We start from the raw sequence: 27,259 nt of genomic DNA, 5'->3' as shown, positions 1-27,259 counted from the left end.
TATTCAGGTTACACAGAGGCTAAACTGATGAACGGTTCAGACTCCTGTTCTGGAAGAGTGGAGCTTCGGTTCCTTAATGAGTGGGGCTCAGTGTGTGATGCATGCTGGGATATGAGAGCTGCCAGTGTCCTCTGTAGACAGCTGAATTGTGGGATTGCTGTGTCTGTTGTGGGATCAGACTGGTTTGGAGAGGGAAGTGGTGAAATCTGGGCTGATGTGTTTGATTGTGACGGGAATGAAACAAAACTCTCAGAATGTTCCGTCTCTTCATGGAGTCGAGCTGAATGTTCTCATAGACGAGATGTTGGAGTCATCTGCTCTGGTGAAGTTATTTGACACTGAGAGAATTATGCTCTTTTTTACCATGTTATACCATAATTCTTATTTTAGTAAAACATGAGATCTTCTCCTCAGGTTCCTCTCTGGCTGTTCATGATGGTCTGGTGCGGTTGTCTGGAGAGAGACAGTGTGAGGGGGAGCTGGAAGTTTCCATCCATCAGGTCTGGAGGAGAGTTCTGCTGGACTCCTGGAGTCTCACTGAATCCTCTGTGGTCTGCAGACAGCTGGGCTGTGGCTCTGTGCTGAACTTCTCCGGCTCCTCTTCATCCAGTCCTGAACACAGTCATGAGTGTGTGACGGGCTTCCAGTGCTCTGGGAGTGAAGCTCATCTGGGGAACTGCAGCTCTCCACAAACTCTCAACTGCAGCTCCACACAACAGCTGTCAATCACCTGCCTTGGTGAGAACAACAACATCTGGGCAGATTCTTCAGTTGTTAGTGATCAATAATGTGTTTTTCTCTCTCTGAATATCAGGTCGCGGGTCCATCAGGCTGGTGGGTTCTGGGGGAGACTGTGCAGGGAGGCTGGAGGTTTTTCACAGCGGCTCATGGGGGACAGTGTGTGATGACTCCTGGGATATTAAAGATGCCCATGTGGTGTGCAGACAGCTGCAGTGTGGAGTGGCCCTCAGTAACCAGCAGGTACCAGCCTGGTTTGGTCCTGGTTCTGGACCCATATGGCTGGATGAGGTGGAGTGTGAGGGGAATGAGACGTCCCTGTGGAACTGCTCTTCTCCAGGCTGGGGGAAACATGACTGTCGACACAAGGAGGATGTAGGAGTCGTGTGCTCAGGTAAACATTTCAGTGTTGTGAACTTGTGAAAAATTGTTATTCAGTTATTCATTTAAATCTAAAATATCTTTTGGGAATATCTAACATTTTTCAGTTACACGATACAGTACAGGGGTTCTACAGTGGAACTGAAACACCTGGTTTGAGACCACAATAATTTATTAGTATGGTGTAGGGACTCCTTTTGGAGCATCAATTCATCTTGGGAATGACATATATTAGTCCTTCATAGTGGCCAGAGGGATTTTGAGCCATTCCTCTTCCAGAACAGTGGCCAGGTCACTATGTGATGCTGGTGGAGGAAAACGTTTTCTGACTTGCTCCTCCAAAATACCCCAAAGTGGCTCAAAAATATTTAGATCTGGTGGCTGTTCAGGCAGTGTTCAACTTCACTTTCATGTTCATCAATTTATTCTGTCTCAAGTCTTTCTGTTGTAGCGTTATTATGCTAAAACATGGCACAATGTGCTTCAGGGTACAATGCTTGAACCCTTCGGTGCACATAGTTCTCCAGAATGGTTCCGTTGTCTTTGGCAGTGACGTGCCCATCAAGCACAGTAGGGAATGTCCACAGGACATTGTCCCCAGGAAAACTGTTCCTGATTAACAGTTTTGGTGGAAACAGTAGAGTTGAGGTGCACATTTAATTCTGCAGTGAGTTGGGCAGCTGTGGTTTTATGTTTATGTCTCTGCTAATTCAACCTTCTCACATTCTGCTCTTACTGATGGAATGTAAAATCAGTGAAGATTGGCCATCATATATATACACAAGCCATTCCTCTTACATTATATATATATATATATATATAGATAGTGACCTCGGTCAAATGGCAGTTAGAAATGTCGACCAAATTGACTACGCCACCCCCACTTTTCTGGGATGGGGGACCCTAACAATGATAATTTTAACACAGGCGGTTCAAATAAATGAACTAGAAGCCGGAGTACAAAAAGTTGATACTGTATTAAAATGACAGATACAATCCGTCACAGATATGGTTGTTGAAATAACCTGATTGGTAGCAATGCTGTTCAAAAAATATTTCACAAACTTAAGAAAATAGAACAAACCAAAAACCCCAAAGAGAACCAAAAACATACACAACTCAATTTAAAGGCAAACAAAACAAAAGGCAAAAAGGTGAAAACAATGCACCAAACAATCAGAATTAAATTAAAGAAATATGATAAATTAAAGAAAAAGAAATAGTGAAGCTGGAATTCAGATTAATTAAGATGACCAATTATAAATGTAAATTAACTTATATAAAAGACAATAATAAATATGGCATTCAAAATAAAACAAATCAAACTAGAATCATAAACTGGAGAACACGCCACATGGGAGGAAACACAAATCAAAACCAAATCAAAATCAAAACCAATCAAACCATATGTCAAACACACAAACCAATAAGACCTCCCATAGGCCTACAGTGGTACACCAGTAAATAAGACAGAAAGATTTCACAAAATGAATACCAAAAACAAACACAGAAAAGGATGACATGATTATCCAATCAACGAAAGATAAACAACACACATTAATCTCAATTTCAGTGGGAAAAGAAACGATGACCGCTACCCAAAGAAGGTTTTGAAACCTGTAATTAGAACCAATTCACACTTTTATTACACATAAGAATCAACATATTCTACCTTAAAACAAACATGTAAAATACTCACATAGCCTACTCAATACGCTATGTTTCACTTGGTTGACTGAGACATAACAGTCTCAATGAAAGGCAAAAGTGAGTTGTAACGCAGTCTATTCCGTACAACCGTCCGTAAATGCTGGCACTTGTAACTCGAGACACGAGTGATCCTAAAAACACACATTCTAGGTCTTTAGCACCACTTTTTACATTAATCATAAATAAACTTGACCATGCACTCACATCAGGCGTTCTCAGATCAACAAGTCATCAGCACAGGAATAATCCTAAAACACATTCACAGGTAGCCGAGCCCAAACGCAGAGTGACACACGCTACGTTCTCCGATCAACAGGTCATCAGCGCAGGACTAATCCTAAAACACATTTGCGGACATATTATACTAACATACACTCACCTAAAGGATTATTAGGAACACCATACTAATACTGTGTTTGACCCCCTTTCGCCTTCAGAACTGCCTTAATTCTACGTGGCATTGATTCAACAAGGTGCTGAAAGCATTCTTTAGAAATGTTGGCCCATATTGATAGGATAGCATCTTGCAGTTGATGGAGATTTGTGGGATGCACATCCAGGGCACGAAGCTCCCGTTCCACCACATCCCAAAGATGCTCTATTGGGTTGAGATCTGGTGACTGTGGGGGCCATTTTAGTACAGTGAACTCATTGTCATGTTCAAGAAACCAATTTGAAATGATTCGAGCTTTGTGACATGGTGCATTATCCTGCTGGAAGTAGCCATCAGAGGATGGGTACATGGTGGTCATAAAGGGATGGACATGGTCAGAAACAATGCTCAGGTAGGCCGTGGCATTTAAACGATGCCCAATTGCCACTAAGGGGCCTAAAGTGTGCCAAGAAAACATCCCCCACACCATTACACCACCACCACCAGCCTGCACAGTGGTAACAAGGCATGATGGATCCATGTTCTCATTCTGTTTACGCCAAATTCTAACTCTACCATCTGAATGTCTCAACAGAAATCGAGACTCATCAGACCAGGCAACATTTTTCCAGTCTTCAACTGTGCAATTTTGGTGAGCTCGTGCAAATTGTAGCCTCTTTTTCCTATTTGTAGTGGAGATGAGTGGTACCCGGTGGGGTCTTCTGCTGTTGTAGCCCATCCACCTCAAGGTTGTGCGTGTTGTGGCTTCACAAATGCTTTGCTGCATACCTCGGTTGTAACGAGTGGTTATTTCAGTCAAAGTTGCTCTTCTATCAGCTTGAATCAGTCGGCCCATTCTCCTCTGACCTCTAGCATCAACAAGGCTTTTTCGCCCACAGGACTGCCGCATACTGGATGTTTTTCCCTTTTCACACCATTCTTTGTAAACCCTAGAAATGGTTGTGCGTGAAAATCCCAGTAACTGAGCAGATTGTGAAATACTCAGACCGGCCCGTCTGGCACCAACAGCCATGCCACGTTCAAAATTGCTTAAATCACCTTTCTTTCCCATTCTGACATTCAGTTTGGAGTTCAGGAGATTGTCTTGACCAGGACCACACCCCTAAATGCATTGAAGCAACTGCCATGTCATGTGATTGGTTGATTAGATAATTGCATTAATGAGAAATTGAACAGGTGTTCCTAATAATCCTTTAGGTGAGTCTATCTCCTATTAAGATCAACTCCTATAAAAAACTCGTTTACTCACACTGAATTTTCAGGCACAGCATTAACACACAAGCAGTTCTTCCAACGCGCCAGAATAGGAGAGACCACACACTCGTTCTTCAAGCGGAGAACGGGAACAATTTCATTCTTCTTCTTTCGTTTTTTGGCGCATTGCATTCTCAGTGCATACCGCCACCTACCTTTGCTGTTATGCAGTCATGATTTCTTATGATCAGTTTTTCCTTTTTCCTTTTTTTTTTCTTTTTCTTCCCCCCCCCATAACAACATACAACATATAATATACAAGAACAAAAAACTCAATCCATAGACACAAATAAAACAAATATATAAATACAACAAGACACAAACACTACAAACAAACAGACGATCACAGCACAAGTATAACACTTACAGAGTGTTCAAAAAGCAATTTTTCCTTAAGATTTTTCTTGAAAACGGAGACAGAATGCAACAATTTAAGATTTTCCTCAAGCTCGTTCCAAATACAATAATCAATACAATGTTTTACATCCTCTCCATCATAATTCAACTCATCAAAGGCCATGTGAAAAGATAGTATCGTATTTAAGTTGATTGGCCAAAGAGTTTGCTGGGATCATATCAAAATAAAAATAACTCCAATTGTAATAATTGTAATTATAATAAAAATATAAAAATAATGACTACTTAATCATACCCATTTCCTCCCATTCCCGTTTCTTATCTAATATTCCTAAATCAATTTTAACCTCAGAAATAATCCATTTCGGAACCTCTCCCCATACAGGTGACACACTACATTCAATATTTGCAATCTGATATTTCTCTGCTAACTGATTTATCTTCCATCCATATCCTCTCTCGTTACTTAAGTATTCCCAACAATTATTTGAAACATCTTTAGCTATACTTTCTCCAGTGTAACTCTTTAAAGATGTCCAAAATACCAAAGACAATTTAACTCTCCGTAATTTCAATGGCATTTCATTCGCCTCTACTAATAATGCATTGACTGGTGTTGTTTTAACTGCTCCTAAGCACATTCTAAGAGCTCTATATTGAATTCTATCTAGCTTTTTTAACAATGATTCTGACGCTGACCCATAAATCATGCATCCATAATCAACTGTCGATCTTATCAAGGCTTGATAAATTGTTATCATTGAGTCTCTTTCTGCTCCCCATTCTTTCCCAGCTATTGCCCTCATCACATTTAAGACCCTCCTGCATTTTTTATCTATTTCCTCAATATGTTTTTTCCAGGTATATCTCCCATCTAACCACATTCCTAAATATTTGAAACTTTTAACTTGTTCTAAAGGTTTTCCATATAATAATAATTCAGTATCCTTGAAATCTTCCTTTTTCCTACTGAATATCATATAACTTGATTTACTAGTTGACATTTTAAAACTCCATTCTATACTCCATTCTTCCACATTTTTAATAGCTGTTTGTATACCTGAAATCACTTGCTTTATATTTCGCCCTCTCTTCCAAATAGCCCCGTCATCAGCATATAATGCACATCCCACACCAAATCCTACATTGTCAAAGATATCATTAATCATAATATTAAAAAGAATTGGTCTTATAACACTCCCTTGAGGAATACCATTTTCTGCCTTATAAATTAATGACTGACACATTCCCACTTGAACTACAAATGTTCTTTCAAACAAAAATCGAGATAACCAATTATACATATTTCCATCTATTCCTATCCTTGATGCTTTAATTAATAGCCCTTCTCTCCATACCGTGTCATACGCTTTTTCTATATCAAAATACATGACTGCCATGATTTCTTTCATAGCTATTGTCTTCTCTACTTCATTACTAACCTTGATTAATGCATCCATAGTTGATCTTTTACCTCTAAATCCACATTGATACTTACTAAATTTACCCTTTTTCTCTAGTTCATATGTTAACCTCTGAACTATAATCTTTTCCATTAATTTACATAAGTTTGAAATCAGAGCAATTGGTCGATAACTTCCTGGGTTTGTTGAATTTTTTCCTGGCTTTACAATAGGGATTACTACAGCTTTCTTCCAGGCATACTTCCTTCCATCCATATTTTATTATATGACTCAAGTATCTTTAACAATATACTATCTGACAAATGCTTTATCGTTTTATAACTTACCCTATCCACCCCAGGAGCGGTATTGGCACATTTTTGTAATGCAACTTTCAATTCTGTAAGTGTAAACTCTATATCCATACAGCTACTATTGCTATTTCTTTTCTTCATTATATCTGGATTTTTGTCTAAAATTTCCTTTTTCCTTAGCTCATATTCTTCTCCCAATTCTATTCTATGTGCTCTTTCTAAAACCTTACCTAACATGTTTGCTTTATCTATATCTATTACTGCAACTTTATCTTCTTCAATTAAAACTGGTATTAGAGCCGACTTCTTTCCTTTCCCACTCATATTCCTTAACATATTCCATATTTTATCCATAGGAGTATCTTTTCCTATGGTAGAACAAAATTCTCGCCATCCTTCTCTCTTCGCATTCTTAATTATTCCTCTTGTTTTAGCTCTTGCTTTCTTATACTCTACCAAATTTCTCATACTCATATTTTCCCTGAGTTGTTTAAATGCTTTATTTCTTTCTTTAATTGCATTACTGCATTCTTCCTTCCACCATGGAATATTTCTGTTTTTCTGACCTGCTATTCTTTGTGGTATAAATAATGTTGCTGCTTCCATTATTAGATTTGTAATTGAATCACAAAAAGTTTGTACTGAATCTTCAGCCACTGAGTCTTTATTATCTTCACAATGCTTACTAAAGGAATTCCAGTCTGCCTTCTCATACAACCATTTCTTTTGCAGTAAACATTCTGGATTATTATTTACATTTATTTTACAAATAATTGGAAAATGATCACTCCCACTCCCTGTCTCTTTCCTAATCTTTTCAAACAACTTTATTGAAATCTTCTTACATGGGTTATAAAAATGACATATTACAATTGATTCTTCTCTAAAATATATTTCAACTACAACACATTCCATATCTTTAACCTCGCTTAATTCCCTATATATAGTTCCTTCTTTTATAAAAGTTACCACCCCTCCCCCTTGTTTCCCAACCCTATCCTTTCGAACAGACTTATATCCTGGTAATGCAAATTGCAGATTTGGCTTGAGCCAAGACTCTTGAACACAAATTACACTTGGTTTATGTTCCAAATCGAGTACATATTTTTTTAATTCTTGACCATTTGCCACAAGGCTCCTTGCGTTCCATTGCATTACATTTATCACCATTGATCTACTCCGATCCCTGTGAACCTTCTACTGTTGTGGCTCTAGTTAGAATTTCATGTATTGCGTTTACTGAAATCCCAGATATCCCTAGGAATTCTGATGCAGCTTCAAGAATTGTTTTAATCTTTGCCGATCTGCTTGGCAACATAGCAGTGACATTAATTACCTTAACAATAAAGGCTAGAAAGTTCTCTTTAGTCATTATTAAAGTATTTTCTTTTAAATCACACTGTTGTTCTGATTCTTTAGTTTGAACATTTCTCATGTCCCTTGCGTCTTGGTTGAGATTATCCCTCATCTCATCCCTCCTGTCCTCCTTACCTTTACAGACCTTCACTGCTTCCGCATAATGCTCAGTCTTGTATTTTTGGACTTCTCTTGCTTTAATTTGTACCTCACATCCTCCATATGCTGCACTGTGAGCACCTCCACAGTTGCAGCATTTTAATCCATTCACCTCTGTGCATTTATCATAATCATGCTCACCTCCGCATTTTGCACATCTTACCTTCCCCCGACACACTGCAGCCACATGTCCTATTCGTTGACATTTAAAACATCTCAATGGCATTGGCACATGCACTCTTACTGGGTAACTTATGTATCCCATTTGTACCTTTTCAGGCATTTTCCCTTCAAATGTCAACAAGACACTCAAGCTTTCCTGTCGTTGTCCTTCTATCGTCTTATAGTCCTCTCACATTACTAATCTTACCTCCTCTTATATTTTCATGCATTTCATCAGTGGAGATATATGTTGGAATTCCATACATTACACCTTTTCTACTCCAATCTCTTTGGTTGTGACCTTTTCTCTGTTCATTTCTTTTATCTTGAGTAGTTTGTTTTTCTGGCCAATATTTTTCACTATGATCAGAACTCTCCCTTGCCCCAAACACTTAGCCAAATCAACTGGCCCAATGATTTTATCGATCGCCTTGGATAGTCCTATTGGATGCAAATGTGTTCCTGTACTCTTTTCAAATGTCAGCATAATTTTGTGTCCATTCTCCTTAACATTTTGTAAATTTTGTTCTCTTATTATTTCTTGGTTTTCTTTTGTCTTTTATTTTTTTTTATCCTGCATTGATTCTATCATATCCTCGCTATCCTCCTGATCCTTAGATTTATTACGTTTTGCATTCTTATTCTATTACTTTTATTTCCCCAAATATATCTCCGTAAATCCTTCCCTGTCCTCCATTATCGATTCCTCAGAATCTTCCTCCATGACTGCACAACAGCAACACCAGCCTCTTCTTCTCCCCACTCATTAATTTCTCTCGAGAATAATCTTCAAAAGCCACAAGCGGACCTCGCTGCACCCTTCGCTAACCAGCTAAAGCTGCTGTCTGACTGAGCGTCCCGTTGCCCTGGAGATCAAAGACCGGAAAACCGTCCACAACGCTGTTTCATTGACACCCGCGAGACTTTAAATGCAGCCGGCCCTATCACCTCACCTGCCCACTTAAAGGCATAGCATAGTTATTCTGGTTATATATATATATATATATATATATATATATATATATATATATATATATATATTAGGGCTGTCAATCGATTAAAAATTTTAATCGATTAATCACATGATTGTCATGAGTTAACTCGTGATTAATCGCACATTTTTTTATTTGTTCTAAATGTACCTTAAATTAATACTTTTCAAGTTAGTAATACTCTAATCAACGTGGGCATGGATAAATATGGATGCTTTATGCAAATGTATGTTTATTATTGAAACCATAGTCAACATAGAGCATGAAGACGAGACATGTTTCAAAGGTCATAGATGTTTTTCAAAGAACTTGTTCATGTCTATTAGACACATGTAGAAAGAACAAAGAAATACCAGGTTCCCATTACTTCTCTTTCTTTGCACTGAGCAATTAACACAAACATGTTTAGATTTTTGCATGACAGGGCAGCTCTTCTGAAAATGCTAAATGTACATTTTTTATTAGGCTACATTATAGTTTGTCTCTCTCTGTGCCCATTTTGATGAAGCTAAATTCTCAATAAAACGGTTTTCATTGGTATATTTTACTGTTTCTGTTGTCAAACAACGGAATGAATATGAAATGGTGACTGAAACGCGACCCATTAAGACATAACCAGCTCTCCCTTCCAAGACGTTAATCTGCACAAAAATCCTGATAATCGAGCCGTCGTCTGATGAAATCAAATACACATAAGATAAACACAATATCTGTTTTGCGATTTCGGCTATACTTGCATGTAAAATTAGAGAAGCAACATCATATCTGTGTTTAACTGAATTAAAGCGGTGCTCCTCTCTCCAGCGCGAGACGCAGAGAGAGAGCGAGAGAGAGAGAGGCGCGCGCGCGTGCTGGGAGAGCAGTACCGGCGGTACCGGTAGATTCTCAGAAACTAAATAAGGTTTGGGCGCTTTGTTGAAGGGAAAAAAATCGCTAAATGGGTCTGCAATGTCGCTAAGTTGGCAACACTGTGTATCTCCATTTCTCCAACTAGGTTTTGGGCCACGGGTCAAACAGAAAATACGCGCTGCGTTAATCGAGCGTTAAAAAAAATAGTGCCGTTAATATGATTTTGCGTTAACGCGTTATTAACGCGCTAACTTTGACAGCCCTAATATATATATATATATATATATATATATATATATATATATATATATATATGTGTAGTATATGTTATGTAATGTGTTTGTGGTTGAAATGAATGGTGTTGGATCAAATCTGAGGTTGTGTTCATGTTTCTATCAAGAGTTTAAAGAGATCAGGTTAACTGAGGGCTGTGAAGGGAATGTTGAGGTTTTCTACAATGGATCCTGGGGAAATGTGTGCTGGAACCAGATGGACAGAGACACAGTGAGTCTGATCTGTCAAGAGCTGAACTGTGGAAGATCTGGTGCTTTGTCTGATTCTACACCAAGACTGGAATCAGCTCGTAACTGGCTGGATGAAGTGAAATGTCGACCACATGATTCAAATCTGTGGCAGTGTCCATCTTCACCCTGGGGACAGAACTACTGTAATAATGATGAAGTGGCCAAAGTCACCTGCTCAGGTAAGACTGATGCAATTTCCATCTCTAAAACTACAGTAATCAGTTGACATTATTGAGTATATAAACAAAATGTGTCTATATAATATTAAATCAACTTGTGATTACAGAACAGGAGAGTCATGAGTCCCCTAGAAGCTATTTGTCATGCTCCACATCTCCACATCAGAGACAATGTTCAGGTAAGTTAATTTGATTTAGAAGAACATAAAAACCATAACAGCCATATGTGATATATGTATGTGATTTAGTTCTGGGGAACCAAGAGAATTTAATCTCACCTCACAGACATGCCCCACTGTAGGTGTTTCAGTTCTGACAAAACTCTGTTGGCCAATAATGTATTCACTTGTCTGTGATTTAGATCATGTTCCTCTCAGACTGAGTGGAGGTTTGGGCCGGTGCTCTGGGAGGCTGGAGGTGTATCATAACGCTGTGTGGGGTTCAGTCTGTGCTGATCTGTGGGACATCAGCGATGCTCAGGTGGTCTGCAGGCAGCTGGGTTGTGGAGCAGCACTGAGGGCTGATGGGAATTCAGTCTTTGGTGCTGGTGAAGGTGTTGTGTGGCTGAACAGAGTCGAGTGCAGAGGGAATGAGATTCACCTGTGGGACTGTCCTCTCTCCCTGAAGAACCACACTGACTGCTACCACAAAGAGCACGCTGGACTCACCTGTGCAGGTCAGAGCAACACACTGAGCAATATTAGTCAAATTATTTTACATAAGTTTAATGCTAATACTAATACTTTGCAAATACTTTGTGAACTTGCATGATTTTTTTCTGTCTGTTTTGCCAGATTTGTCAGTGTCCACTACTCCTGCCACAACAACATCAGCTTCTCCTCCAGTTTCTCAGACAGTGCACTCAACATCAGTCACTCCTCCACAAACTCCTCCAGTGTCTCTTTCTGTGCTTGTGGTTGTACTCGGAGTTTTGCCCTTACTGCTCGTAGTGCCACTGTTTATACTGATTCAGCAGAACAGAGTGATGAGGAGAGGTAGGAGAGATCCAGAGACTGTCATATTGTGTCTTATTCAGTGTGTGATCAGTCATGTGTTGTGAACTGACAGCAGGTTTGCCTGTCTACACTCACAGCTCTCTCTAAGAGGAGACACAGGACGACGACTGAGGCCGTTTATGAGGAGATTCATCACAGACCCACTAATAGACAGAGTTTCTTCACTCAGAGGGGTGAGTAAATGTCATAGAGTCTGATTTGAGGAGATCATAATCACTTTATTCATATCGGAGAGTAGAATAAATCACATAGATCCATTTGTGGGACTTTTGTGTGTTATCTGAAAGATATACAGTGTTGTGATTCAAAGGAAGTGGAGATTTTGGCTGATTTATGATTGTGAATGTGTGTCTGATCCATCAGACACACACGTTCACAATCGTAAATCAGCCAAAATTCAGCCAAAATCAGCCAAAATTATGGAAATTACTTCTCCATAATAGGAAGTGTCCTTTCTGAAGAACAGCATTCTGGGTATGAAGATGCTGATGAGCTTCTTTCAGGTTAGAGGACTCAAGTATAAATCAATCAACTAAATTATATAAACTCTTCAGCACATAATAATTCAGATAAGGATTTCGTGAATTTTTTTTTTAAAGCGAATTTTGCAGGAGGAGCCGCACCTGACTACTATAATGACATCACCACCACTGAAGGGTCAAATAAAGGTCAGTGACTTTAACTCATTTCACTAAATTAAATGAACTTTTGGACCTCTGAATAGTTAAAGCAGTTTTTGTTTATTTCCTCCTTGCTGTTAACTCATTTAGAAGAGCAGCAAATCACACCTGAGAATTATGATGATATAATCACTGTTGGACTGAGATCTCGTGATACAGGTTTATTTCTTATTATTATTTCGACAGGTTTTATTTAATTATATTTTATTTAATAAGGGTTTAGTTAACTATACATAGGCACTGTTTCAAAATCCCAAATGTTGCACATTTAATGGATGCATTTAATCTTTCATTATTTTGTTCATTTGACTATTTTGACTTGCCAGAAAACTATGATGATGTCATCATTGTACGACAATTCTCCAAGGATAAAGCAGGTGTGGGATTCAAATTACTCTCTCAAAATGTTTTTTTGTTTGTTTGTCTTCAAATTATAGTTGCATGTAATTAATAATTGACACATTTATATCAGAGGGTGTTCAGGAGGAGTATGACGATGTGAAGAATATCAGGGAATATATGAGTGACATGTTTGGTATGTTACTGAAAACTTTTTACCTTACACTGAATTTGTTTAATTTTTATAATTGCTTTATAATATCAAGTTCTGTGATTATGATAGCTCATTTTACTTGATTGTCGATATTGTTGTGTTCATTTATAATACTTTTTAAAGAATATATTGATAAATTAATTTGCTCTTGTTTTCTAATAACAGACTATGATGATGTGGAAGAGGAGCCAGGAAAACAGGGAGGGACTTTATAACTGAAACCACACCCAATGCCTCAAATCCTTTCAAAGCTTTTAAAGGATTAGTTCACCCCAAAATGAAAATTTCCTAATAATTTACTCACCCCAATGCCATCCAAGATATCCATGTCTTTCTTTCCTCAGTGGGAGAGAAATTATGTTTTTTGAGGAAAACATTTCTGGATTTTTCTTCTAACAATGGACTTCATTGGTTACCATCGTTTTTAAGTCCAAATCAATGCAGTTTCAAAAGTCTTTGAACGGGCTTTACGCGATCACAGCTGAAGAAGAGGTTGTTATCTAGCGAAACGATAGGTCATTTAAAAAAAAAAAAAGATAATTTATAGACTTTTTACCTTCAATAGTTCGGATTGAGCTGATCAACAAACGGACAGGGAACTACGTCATCACGTTGAAAGGTCAGCTGTGATCGCGTACAGCCCGTTTAAACACTTCAAAGACTTTTGAAACTGCATTGATTTGGACTTAAAAACGATGGTAACCAATGAAGTCCATTGTTAGAAGAAAAATCCAGAAATGTTTTCCTCAAAAAACATAATTTCTCTCCCACTGAGGAAAGAAAGACATGGATATCTTGGATGGCATTGGGGTGAGTAAATTATTAGGAAATTTTCATTTTGGGGTGAACTAATCCTTTAAGTGGTCTGCAGTTTAAGTGTCTTAGATACTAAATACATTTTAACTGCTATCCACCATATGTAACCACATGTAATAGTTTGCACTGAAATCTACTTAATCAATTATATTTAATCAGTGTTTTACAGGAATAAATGCTTAGTTTAAACTTCTCTTTCCAGAAGTTTTTTTTACAAAAGTTTTTGTGTGATCTCATTGCACTGAAACATGATGTAGACATGGCAATTTAAAAAAAATAAAAATAAAAAAAAAATATCCCAGCATTCAGTCCGTTTGTATATAATTGTTATGATTTCAGATGCTTCACCATTTAACTTCCACTGCTCCAGTCTTTAACATTTCACAGCCACTTCATATCATATTCCTATTGAATGTAGACCCACTGATGGTGAACATGTACAGTATATATTTTGCCAAAAAACGTTGGAATGTACTTTGGGAAATAAGTTTACAAGCAGCAGCTGTGATCAAGGATCTTTCCCTCAAAAGAATGTAATGACTCTTTGAACTGAGCAGAAGAGCATGTTGTTCACTTTATGTCCTGCAGAGGGTGTTTTTACAGTCAGACATACACAGCATGCTTACATGTTTTATACACTTGTTTCATATTTCTGTCAAATTTATTTTTATGTTTTCTGTTTCAGACTGACAATGTGCATGGATATTATATCATCATTATCATATTGTGTAATTGGGGAATGTTGCAACATTTCTTTTTCAGCAAACTGTTTTTTGTTTTTTGTTTTTGTACACAAAATGCAAAATTCAATAAAGTTCTATGAATTATTGTTTACTGTTATTCTGTAGCAGTACTTTGATATGTCTCTCTGTCTTAGTGTTTGTGGTCAGCAGTTAGTTATCAGTGCTTGTATCTCTTCTCTGCAGGTGTCAGACTCTGGCACTTTATGTACACTGAAGTGTTTCCCACATTCACTCTCATGACAGCTGGGTGAGTTTATCATGTGTGTGTCTCCTCAGTAAAGTGTCTCTGTAAGGTGGAGGAGGGGTCCCGTTCATCAACAGTGGTGTTCTCTTGATATATATTGGCTGATTTGTCGTTGTCTCTGTTCTCTTGAAGTTTAACTCTGAGTGTGATTGGTGGTCGTCAGAAGCCCCTCCCCTCTCTACGTTATCTTTCTCACCAGAGCAGAACAAGAGTCTCTTTTTCTTCAGAATTGCTAAGAGAGCGGATGAAAAGTTTGCGCTGAAGTGCAGAGCAGAAGAAGATGAAGAGCTGTCTGACAATCTTTCAGATGTCCACAATCGTCACACTCACCAGTGCAGGTATTTGATTCCTCAGTTAAAGGGCCAAACAGTTATTTTCAACATATTAAATGAAATGAGTTTAATATTTAACATAAGGATCTTACAGCGTACCATCAATGACAGTTTTCTTAGTTTCATTTATATAGACTTTTGTTTGTAATTCCCTACTGATAATTATTATTATTATTATTATTATTAAATAGCTTATGGTAGCAAAAAAGTAGATTCTCTCTGATTTCTTTTTTTTTTTTTTTTTTTTTTGTAATTGCATTAAATGGTCTTGTGGTGTGACGTGTTATTACGCATGCAGTGTTTAGATCTTATCAATTGAGTGAAATGCAAAAGTGATTTAACTGAAAAAAAAATAAAAGCAGCATAATTGATTTTTCATAATTTAACTTTCATAGATAAACGACTCTTGTGTACAGGCAAAGTGAGGTTGGTTGGAGGTGATGGTCCTTGTGCTGGTAGAGGTTCATCACAGGCAATGTCACACACATTTTAAGAATCATTGCAAATAATTTACCAGCAGCTGCAACTTTCAATATGCAACAAGAAATTAATATTAATGTAGTGTATGTAATCAAATCGTTTTATAGTTAATTTACAAAAGTAAAAATAACTGAATTGAACTTTTATCTAATTCTAGAGTTTAAAGAGATCAAGGGCCGTACTCACAAAACATCTTTAGGCTAAAAGTAGCTCCTACTTTTTAGGAGAAACGCTTAAAAATGATTAGCGTGTTAGTCCTAAATTTTGGACAAAATATTGCTCTGAGTAAATCACAAAGCATTTTAGAACTTAAACCAGCTCCTAAATCTTTGAAAAGTTAGGGGTAGTCAAGAGGACTTCTAAGTCACTAAGACCAAACCACAAACAATCATAAAATGGCTGTTGCTGGCAATGCCACGATGTGCCACGAAGGAAACGTTACTAGATGGTGTCTCCCCAAGGATACAACACTTAAAGGGACATGGTAAGCAGCTAAGGCCGCCATGTACACCTTTAGTGTGGAGGGGGATAGACCTGCGGAGAAACGCTGCACCCACGGGGCAGATAACTGGGTCCGGCTGGTGCCCTCCGCACCAGGAAGTAAAAAAAATAACCACTTCAAGGCGTAGAGTTTCCTCGTGGAGGGAGCTCTGGAGTGGAGGATGGTCTCAACAATCTCGGTTGAGAGACCTGAACTTATGAGCTGGGCCCCCTCAGAGCCCAAGCCCAAAGTTTCCTCAATTCTGGATGGGGGTGAAGGATCAACCCGCTCGCCTGAGAGAAAGGTCCCCCCTGAGGGAAATCTCCAGAGGACTCTCCGTCAGGACTTCTTTGTCGAAGCCTTCTTCGAGATAATGACTGTCCTCAGATCTGTCTTATCCCAAGATGACTACGGCTGAGACTACTAAAGGAACCAGCCTCTCGAGACTGGTCTCTAGTATAGCTCGAGAAGTCAATCCAGTGTCCTGAAACGGATGACCGGCAGGAAACAACCGAACTGACCCCTCTTAAACCCTCCTACTGCGAGTCAGACACTGAGACTAGAACTTGCTGGAGACCGCTGTGTCCCAAAGCACACGAGGTTGTGGGGTTGGCAGAACGGCCCCTGAGGGCACTGAAGGGAGATTTGTTCCAGGTATGCTTTATAGTTTCCGATTAATGTCACATGACGTTTCGTCACGCCATTGTACTGATTTCATACGTGCTTCATGGTGCAATCACACAGAGGCGTTCCCACAGCTTCTCGACGCAGCTCGAGTTCCCTTGAAAGGGAACTGAGTTTTCCGAATACTGAAGCCTGATTGGTTCACGTCTGTGCACCTACAGACAAATGGCTTTTCAGCCCAGCAAAACAGGCAGGGCTGACTGCCTATTTAAGTTTTCTTTTTGATTTTTTTTTTTTAGTTTTGAGCCCGTGGGTCATAATGCCACTTAGAGAAAACCCCAGAGGGTGGGAAGCGAATAGGCAGACTAAATCCATGCCTGGAGAGCAGGCACTTTTAGGTTATAAAATCTGGCAAAGGTGGACGGTTAGGACCAACCAGCCGGCCCACAGATATCAGCAATGGACACATGGGCAATTGTGGTACAAAGGCCATGAAAAGCACCTTAGGCACTTAGCCTCATCTGGGCCTAAGGACGACTTTACTGCCGTTGGGCCCAAACTCGAGACAGGAGGCGTCCACTGAAAGAGCCTGCAGCTCACCAACTCGCTTGAACGATGCCAGAGCCAACCAGCCTGGCCGAAGGTCGAAGTGGCTAAAATGGAGGGCCACAAAGTGCCTTCAAGACAATGGACAGGTCCTAGAAGCGGATTTAGCCCCCCTGGCCCCTCTGAGAAATCTGACCACCAGGTCGTGGGTCTCAACTGACTAAAGCCCTGCACAGGCCTCAAATCTAGGCCCTAGATTTATCTAAAAAATAAATACATTTATGACGACCAAGCAGCCGACAGCGAGTTAAACATGTTTGATCAGTTTAGCCTCTCAAATCAACACTTTTTACTTGGCTACAATAAAATCCATAGATATACAACAATTCAAGCATATCACACAGACAGTTAGTTTAAACGTTTATTATCACAACCACAGTAAAACGACATTTTTGAAAAGCTGAGGCAGGCTTCTCTGCTGCTCGCAGTCACAACAGCGCTTGCAAACGAAATGAGCTATACAATCTAAACAAATAAAATAAAAAACAAACATGCAGGTTATCTTACCTCAAAAATCAAGTCTTCACTACAGAACATGGCCATTCTTATTTCCAATAGTTTCCAACAGTTAGACTAATGAAAATAAAGTCCAATCAAACGAAAAACAACAAGACAGCCTCCTAACATGGCTAAGAACAGTCGCTTACAGAGCATCGTGGAGAAAAAGCACAGCATCCACAGTGGAAGGTTTTAATCCAGTCCTCCTTTCTTCTATAACTCTTCCATCTGCGCTGAAGAGCTCACTACTGCTGCTGGCGGGGACACTAAACACAGAGCGAGCCAGTCTAATGTGAATCGTGGGTCGCGCCGCCAGGAAACTTTCTGTGTGCGTTTGCGTGAGCAGACTGTCATGTGTCAGTCATATGTCAGTGTGATAGGTTATAAAATGTCTTTCTATGTTTGTTTTCCCATCGCCAACTTCTCATATTTTCTTTTAATTAATGTCTAAAATATAAAAAGAAGGATAAGCCTAAAACAGGCCTGAGGCCCGGCCAGTGTGTGAACTATGACATGAAAATTGCCCCGAAGCCCGGCCCTAGGGGTGTAAATAAGTCGGGGCCCGTCGGGCTCGGACTGAAATGATGTTTTATAAACAAAGTTCGGGAGGAGCACGTTCAAATAATCAATCAATCAACCAATCTATCAATCATCTCATCAAACAATTACCATGTCTACCCTATCAGCATGAGAGGAAGCATATATATATTCACTCTGTCAACTCACCTAACTTCCTTGATAGTTTCAGCATCCCTCCACCACCCCGACTCCTCACCCTTGGCTTGTTCTTTCACAGCCAGGAATACGGGGGGAGTACTCTGGGTTCGGGCCGAATACCGAGCCCGGAGCCCTCTCCTCGGACAGCACGCCAAATACGCATTTATTCTATCTGACTTATTTGTAAGTGTGAACTAGTGAAATGCAGGGCTTTACAACTGACTGGCCAGCTATAGGAGTGTGGTACGCTGTGAAAGCTGCCGTGTATACCTTGAACTCGGACGGGGTGCGTTCGCCTGAAAGCGCCAGATGCGCTGGCTCTGGGATACGGGGCAGCAAGTTTTTGCTCTGCTTGATCCTGAACCCCAGACTCTCCAAGTGACTGAGGAGCATAGATCTGTGCGCTCATAGTTCCTCCTTCGATTGGGCTAAAAGCAATCAATCATTGAGGTAATTCAGGAGGAGTACTCCCATCCGTCTCAGGGGGAGAGGGGCGCATATCATGAAGGTGCACGGAGCAGTCATTTGGGTCAGTCCAAATGGTGGGACTGTATATTGGTAAGCCACCCCTTCGAATGCAAATCTCTAGAACGGTCTGTGATGGGGAGCTACATGGATATGAAAGTATGAATCTATGCAATATCCTTTGTAACCTTGTGCTTGTGGGGACATTTTTTGGTCCCCATGAGGAAAACAGCTTATAAATCTTATGGCATCACTCGCATGTTACTTCCAAACTTTTTATAGGTTATTGATATCATTAAAAGTTAAAAGTGTTTTCTTCAGAAATCCTGACTTTTTTTTTATTTTACTTTTTTACTTTTTTATATACTTGCCATTTCACAAGAGAAATTACCTAAAAAGCTCTCATCCAAACTGTAAAATACTCAATATATGAGGGTATATGAGGGCTTTGGCAGATACTGTAGTTCTGTACTGTACAGTACTGTAGTACTGGCTCTCTCTACTGGTCACAATGTGAACAACATACTTATCCTTACTATGGTTATGGTTTTTGTGGGCCATCTGAAACCACTTTTGTGGAATTAGGTCAATTTCACATTAGTCAAAGCAATTATTTAACATACACTGAAGGAGGGTGTCACAAAATAAATATTGTGATGTTTTCCACCCCTCTGTGTAATTAGAACTAACTTTTGCCATGTGCTCTTGCAAGCATTTATTAACTTATTTTTTTAAATGCCATTTTACAATAGTATCCATTTTACAGAGTTGAGTTTATTACATGTTAATATCATGCTAACATGTATACATTAATAGACAGTGTGTAGGACATTCACAGTTAGTTAGCACTGTGCTCTTGGTTAACATTTACATTTTTAATGGCTTTTTTGTTACTGGTTAATGTCATGCTAACATATCTAATAGACAGTGTTCACAGTTAGTTATCAGTGCTTTTATCTCTTCTCTGCAGGTGTTGGGCTTTGATGCTGTAAATAACTGGAGAGTTTCCTGTATCCTGTAAGTCAGTCAAATATGTGTGTGTGTGTTTCTGCATCCCCTCAGTCTTGATGGGTGGGGAGGAGGAGCCCATCAGCACTGACTGTTAGATATATATGGAGAAGATCATTAAAGCCTGATCTGATTTGTCACTGAAGTTGTTTGATGATTTCCTCTGTTCTGTCTAATAAGGTAACAGCGAGTGTGATTGGAGGGTTTTAAACCTCTTTCTCTCTCATTAAGGGGGCTGAGAGAGGACGCCTGTACTTCTGTATCATCAGTGCGGAGAATCTTGTACTGGATGTTGAATTAATCAAGCAGAAAGAGATGGAGAGATGGAGAGATGCCTGACACTCATTTTACTGTCTTTAGTTATAATACTCATCACAGCTGGTAAGTAGACAAGGAATGAAAGTGAAGTTTCTTCAGAAATTCGGTATTGTGTTCTTCAAATACTTAAAATTAAGTATGACTGTAATGTGGTGTCTCAAATGATAATAATAATAAATGCATTTGTTATTTACAGATCATTGGATTATTAGATCTCTGCTTAATTTTTACATGACATAAAATTGTCAACAAAGTTTATTTTGTCAACTGTAAATTATTCAATTGCATTTGTCAAACATCATTTTATAACTGTACAGAAATCTCAGTCCCTTGAGTTCACTTAGCAATGAAATAGAAATAGTCACTATAGTGTCTACAACGATAAAGTTCTGATTTGATAAACATTAATTTGGAAGTGGTGTTTAATTGACATAATATATTTCCCCTTTCAAAGATAAAACTATTTGCTCATCCATGATTAAGCAGTGTATGTATACAGTATAGAAATCCTAAAGAAAATTAAGCTGTGATTAAACATTTTTGTAAAAAAACAAGACCGAAAAGAGAATAATGCATGGCACTTTAGGGCTTCCGTATTGCACAATCCTTTTACACAATATTATTTCAATAGCTAAAGAGGTCCACTGCACTACACAGAGAAAACAGGAAGAAATATTAAAATCAAAAACTCTTCACACTTTTTCACGGAATGTATGTTTTTTTTCTCTTCCTCTCTTCCACTCTCCTTTATCTTTCTCTCATTGTGTCAGCTCTCTCAGCATCAGTCCATGTAAATGTGAGGCTGGTTGGTGGTCACAGTCGCTGTGCTGGTAGAGTGGAGGTTCTTCATAGAGGTCAGTGGGGAACAGTGTGTCACAATGACTGGGATTTGGCTGATGCTGCAGTGGTGTGTAGAGAGCTGGACTGTGGAGAACCTGTAGATGCTCTGAGTGATGCTTACTTTGGACAAGGATCAGGACCAATCTGGATGAGTTATGTATGGTGTGCTGGATCTGAGTCAACAGTGGAGAAGTGTGGATCAGGAGGATGGGAAAAACACAACTGTGATCATAGTAAAGATGCTGGAGTCATCTGCTCAGGTAAAGTACATTTTACACATTTTACATTCTAAGTCATATCTGTGTGTAAAGTTTTGTGCTTCCATATTGGTTTCTAAGAGTTGATGTTAATTGTTAAAATGTTTCATTATTTAGCCATTCAAAAACAATTCAACAAATAATTTTTAATAAGCCAATGTTTTGTTGATCTATGCTGTCTTATTTAGAAGTCCGGCTGGTTGGAGGTTCTCGCTGCTCTGGGAGGTTAGAGATACTTGATGATCAGATGTGGGTTTCAGTGTGTGACGCTGCCTTTGACCAGCAGGATGCAGAGGTTGTGTGTAGAGAGCTGGACTGTGGGGCTCCTGTACAGGTGCTGGGAGAAGATGCTTTTGGCAAAGGAGACGCTCAGATGTGGACACAAGAGATTCAGTGCAGAGGAAATGAGTCTCAGATTCACTTCTGTCCAACATCACCATCACATGAAAACTGTTCACATGCGCACAACATTGTTTTGCTGTGTACTGGTAGGAATTCAAAATGCAGCAGAGCATTTTTGTCTTTTATTTTGATATTTTACATTTCAACTCACTTTTTCTATTGCCTTTCTCTCTTTCTTACATTTCAGACATAACAAATGTGAGACTGGTAAATGGTAGCAGTCGCTGTGCTGGTAGAGTGGAGGTTCTTCATAGAGGTCAGTGGGGAACAGTGTGTGATGTTGGCTGGGATTTGGCTGATGCTGCAGTGGTGTGTAGAGAGCTGGACTGTGGAGAACCTGTAGATGCTCTGGGTGATGCTCAGTTTGGACTGGGATCAAGGCCAGTCTTAATGAAAATTGCAATTTGTAGTGGATCAGAGTCTACTCTTAAGAAATGTGGATCCATAGAATTGAGTTTTCATGACGAGTGTCTTGATAAGAGCGCTCAAGTCATTTGCTCAGGTAAGATAAAAGTTGTATATTATTATACAAAACACTTGTCAAAAGCATTAATCATTTTTATTTTACATGACTATTTCCACCTTCTCTTCTGTTAAAATAACTGTGATATAAAAATAGATACTGTATATAATAATTGTACAATCTTATATATATTTTTTTCCTTTCATGAATTTGTTTTCATTTAAACACACAGTTATCTGAAAAAGAAAGGACACCCTATTGAATTCTATAGTTTTACGTATAAGGACATAATAAAAAAAAATCATCCGGTCCTTAAAATTAGGTAAATACAACATCAGATGAACAACAACACGTGACACGTGGGTGACAAACTAAGTACACCCTTACTGCTAACGACTAAGCTAACAACCAGGTGATTTTTTTTTTGTCAATTTTCTAATACGTAAAACCATAAAATTCTAAAGGGTGTCCTTTCTTTTTCACATGACTGTAATAACTGTCACAACATTTTACAGCTTTACTTACTGTATCGCATTCTTAGCTGGTAAAGTGGGAAACTAAATACAGTGTACAGTTATGAAAATCTGAGGTTGTGTCCCAGATGGACCTGTGGAACTCTCAGATATTCGCAAGCAGCAGCCATTACTATTCTGCAAGAACCCAAATGCACCTTAAATGCTCCATTCGGGACAGGGCTTTGGGGGTGGAAATCTGTCCTGCTATATACCTTTAAAATAAGCCATGATTTTGTTGATCTGTTTGTCTTATTCAGAAGTCCGGCTGGTTGGAGGTTCTCGCTGCTCTGGGAGGTTAGAGATACTTGATGATCAGTCGTGGGTTTCAGTGTGTGACGCTGCCTTTGACCAGCAGGATGCAGAGGTTGTGTGTAGAGAGCTGGACTGTGGGGCTCCTGTACAGGTGCTGGGAGAAGATGCTTTTGGCAAAGGAGACGCTCAGATGTGGACACAAGAGATTCAGTGCAGAGGAAACGAGTCTCAGATTCACCTCTGTCCAACATCACCATCACATGAAAACAATTGTTCTGACAACACTGGTGTTGATCTGGTGTGTGCAGGTTAGAGTTATTATATATATATTTTTTTTAAATGTATTTAACTAAACTATACATTTTTTTTTCACTTTGTGTGATAATTTTTCTTTCTGTTTGTCTGTATATTTTTCTTATCTCTCTCTATTTTTGTTATTCATTATATAGACAATATGAGAGTAAGACTGGTTGGTGGTCACAGTCGCTGTGCTGGTAGAGTGGAGGTTCTTCATAAGGGAGAGTGGGGAACAGTGTGTGGTTTTGACTTTGATATGACTGAAGCTGCAGTGGTGTGTAGAGAGATAAACTGTGGAGAACCTGTAGATGTTCTTGGTGATGCTCATTTTGGACCAGGATCAGGACCAATCTGGCCAAATCGCAGGTTATGTACCGGATCAGAATCGACATTGAAGAACTGTGGATCAGTAAAATGGGGTTTATATCAGTGCGATCATACTAATGATGTGGGAGTCATCTGTTCAGGTAAGCTGCTCCAAACCTCAATTCTGTTTTTATATTATTCAAGATCCACCTGCCTTAAAGGGATAGTTCACCCAAAAAGGAAAATTCACTCTCAAGTTAGGCCAAATCAGAATTGCTTTTTTCTGTGGAGCACAAAGGTGTTTTATTTTCAAGATTCAAAATAAGAAACATCCTGAAGTGGTAAATGAGGTTTGTGCATTTTTTTAAAATAAAATTACATCCAATAGTTTTTGTGTGAGTAACAGAATGAAATTGATTCTTCTTCTTTGCTTTGATAGCATGTCTTAACTCACTTCCATTATGTTCAAAAGAGTGGCCACTGGCCAGGATATTCTTTAAAAATGAGCTTTTTGTGTTCATTGGAAGAAAAGAAAGTCATTTGGATTTGAATTAATAGTTCCCTCACAAACATGCAGGATAGGTAAATTGGAGACAGTAAATTGTCCATAGGTACAGTATTAGTGAGAATGTGAATGTGTATGTCTGTGTGTGTTAGTTCTATGATGGGCTGGCCATTCATCATGTGTATTTCCCTACTTTTGCCTTGAGACGCGATAGGCTCCAGCATCCCTGCAACCCTACATAGGACATGATGACAGTGTTTTTTTTCTAACTGAATTATCCATTTTAATTAATCTTTCATACACTGTAAAAAATTTGTAACACTCCCAAATCAAAAATTTCAATTGACCGATAACATCTAAATTTTTCAATTGGCCCAAGTGAAATTCTGTAAATTCTAAAATTAAATGTACAGATTTTCACTTGGGCCAATTGAAAAATTTAGATGTTATCGGTCAATTGAAATTTTTGATTTGGGAGTGTTACAAATTTTTTACAGTGTAAAGCATTTAATTAATTTCCTTTTCACATTAATAAATGGTTCGGTGTGGTAGAAATTCATGACATTTAGATAACAAACAAAAAACGGTTATTTATCTCTTGCTACTTCAGGTGTCAGGCTTATCGGAAACTCCAGTTGTTCTGGGAGGTTAGAGATACTTCACAATCAGTCGTGGGTTTCAGTGTGTGACGCTGTACTGTAGCCATCTTCAGCTCCTGCTTGATTCGGGGGCAAGACCCCTTAAGCTTTTTCTTCAGCATATAAAAGACTTGCTCACTTCACTTTGGATCAGGTGACTGAGAAAAACTATAATTGTCTGTGCTCTTTCAGAAGTCCGGCTGGTTGGAGGTTCTCGCTGCTCTGGGAGGTTAGAGATACTTGATGATCAGTCGTGGGTTTCAGTGTGTGACGCTGCCTTTGACCAGCAGGATGCAGAGGTTGTGTGTAGAGAGCTGGACTGTGGGGCTCCTGTACAGGTGCTGGGAGAAGATGCTTTTGGCAAAGGAGACGCTCAGATGTGGACACAAGAGATTCAGTGCAGAGGAAATGAGTCTCAGATTCACCTCTGTGCAAAATCCTTACATAAAAACAGCTGTTCACATGATAATTTCCAGGGGCTGATCTGTGCTGGTAAGAAATAAAATATGAGATTCTTATTCTTTTTAATCTTTTACCTTTTATGTCTATTCTCTCTTTATTCTTCTGTCACTTAGATAAAAAGAATGTGAGGTTGGTGGGTGGCAACAGTCGCTGTGCTGGTAGAGTGGAGGTTCTTCATAGAGGTCAGTGGGGAACAGTGTGTGGTGATTTTTGGGATATGCCTGATGCTGCAGTGGTGTGTAGAGAGCTGGACTGTGGAGAACCTGTAGATGCTCTGAGTGATGCTCAGTTTGGACAAGGATCAGAACCTATCTGGATGAGTTATGTGTTATGTGCTGGATCAGAGTCAACACTGAAGAACTGTGGGACATCAGGTTGGAGCATACATGACTGTACTCACTATTCAAATGCCGGGGTCATCTGTTCAGGTAAATAATGCTGGACTTAAAAGCATTTCACCCTTGTGTTTTCTACTTGTTACCAATGGTTTATGTTTACGCAAAAAATGATTATGCTTTATGTTGAAAACTTTGTGTATTAAGTTAACATATCTGTATTGTTACATGTTTTGTTTGCATTACATGTGTACTATTTGTTTATGTCTACTTTGTTTTGTGATTCATGTAATATAAACAGGCCATAAACCTTCCAGACTTGCTGGTGGGCCTCATCTTTGCTCTGGGAGGTTGGAGATACTTGATGATCAGTCGTGGGTTTCAGTGTGTGACGCTGCCTTTGACCAGCAGGATGCAGAGGTTGTGTGTATAGAGAGCTGGACTGTGGGGTTCCTGTACAGGTGCTGGGAGAAGATGCTTTTGGCAAAGGAGACGCTCAGATGTGGACACAAGAGATTCAGTGCAGAGGAAATGAGTCTCAGATATCATTTTGCTCAATATCATCATCACACAAACACAACTGCACCAGTGAAAATAATGTGGGACTAATCTGCTCTGGTAAATTATCAATATTCAGTGTCTCTTCATCAATTCTCTATCATTAAAATGCAAGATATACTGCAATCTTTAATGAATTATATTACAAAACTTTCTTCTCCCAAGTTTTTCTCTTTTTTTTTTTTTGCATTGTTGTGGTTAAGTAATGATTTTTTTCCCTATCAAGATATGTTGTAGGATAGAAGTTTTTTTTTTAATGTGCCTTGTAATGACAAAAGTTATTTGCACAGGTTACACTGATCTCAGACTGGTAAACGGTTCAGACTCTTGTTTTGGAAGAGTGGAGCTTCGGTTCCTCAATGAATGGGGCACAGTGTGCGATGCATGCTGGGATATGAGAGCTGCCAGTGTCCTCTGTAGACAGCTGAATTGTGGGACTGCTGTATCTGTTGTGGGATCAGACTGGTTTGGAGAGGGAAGTGGTGAAATCTGGGCTGATGTGTTTGATTGTGACGGGAATGAAACAAAACTCTCAGAATGTTCCATCTCTTCATGGAGTCGAGCTGAATGTTCTCATAGACGAGATGTTGGAGTCATTTGCTCTGGTAAACTTATTTGACACTACTGAAAAACTCTCTATATAATATATAAACACTATATTGTTCAAACACAAGTCTTACTTTAGTAAAACATGAGATCTTCTCCTCAGGTTCCTCTCTGGCTGTTCATGACGGTCTGGTGCGGTTGTCTGGAGAGAGACAGTGTGAGGGGGAGCTGGAAGTTTCCATCCATCAGGTCTGGAGGAGAGTTCTGCTGGACTCCTGGAGTCTCACTGAATCCTCTGTGGTCTGCAGACAGCTGGGCTGTGGCTCTGTGCTGAACTTCTCCGGCTCCTCTTCATCCAGTCCTGAACACAGTCATGAGTGTGTGACGGGCTTCCAGTGCTCTGGGAGTGAAGCTCATCTGGAGAACTGCAGCTCTCCACAAACTCTCAACTGCAGCTCCACACAACAGCTGTCAATCACCTGCCTTGGTGAGAACAACAACATCTGGGCAGATTCTTCAGTTGTTAGTGA

The 27,259-nt window shown here is 39.2% G+C and overlaps 1 protein-coding gene and 1 long non-coding RNA gene across 2 annotated transcripts in view; both read left to right on the top strand.

Moving 5' to 3' along the window:
* The window catches only part of LOC311289114 (uncharacterized protein), a gene marked incomplete at its 3' end in the record, with an annotated part of 92,348 nt that overhangs the window by 45,592 nt on the left and 19,497 nt on the right, over positions 1–27,259 (top strand). Inside the window, 19 exon segments of the mRNA XM_084406871.1 lie at positions 8–322; positions 415–738; positions 815–1,132; positions 10,470–10,772; positions 10,880–10,951; positions 11,134–11,448; positions 11,567–11,767; positions 11,866–11,961; positions 12,232–12,291; positions 21,124–21,303; positions 22,040–22,354; positions 23,088–23,390; positions 23,532–23,846; positions 25,021–25,320; positions 25,404–25,664; positions 25,927–26,054; positions 26,057–26,243; positions 26,474–26,788; positions 26,893–27,255. Coding sequence (XP_084262997.1) covers positions 8–322; positions 415–738; positions 815–1,132; positions 10,470–10,772; positions 10,880–10,951; positions 11,134–11,448; positions 11,567–11,767; positions 11,866–11,961; positions 12,232–12,291; positions 21,124–21,303; positions 22,040–22,354; positions 23,088–23,390; positions 23,532–23,846; positions 25,021–25,320; positions 25,404–25,664; positions 25,927–26,054; positions 26,057–26,243; positions 26,474–26,788; positions 26,893–27,255 — 4,671 coding nt within the window.
* Positions 12,396–12,845, top strand: LOC311288817. Its single transcript, XR_014627015.1, has 3 exons — positions 12,396–12,456; positions 12,559–12,627; positions 12,795–12,845. It is a non-coding gene; the product is annotated as an uncharacterized lncRNA (long non-coding RNA).

This window comes from Rutilus rutilus (genome assembly GCF_951802725.1).
Source record: "Rutilus rutilus genome assembly, chromosome: 4".
NCBI classification, from domain to species: Eukaryota; Metazoa; Chordata; class Actinopteri; order Cypriniformes; family Leuciscidae; genus Rutilus; species Rutilus rutilus.
This window is presented reverse-complemented; position numbering and strand designations above follow the sequence as displayed.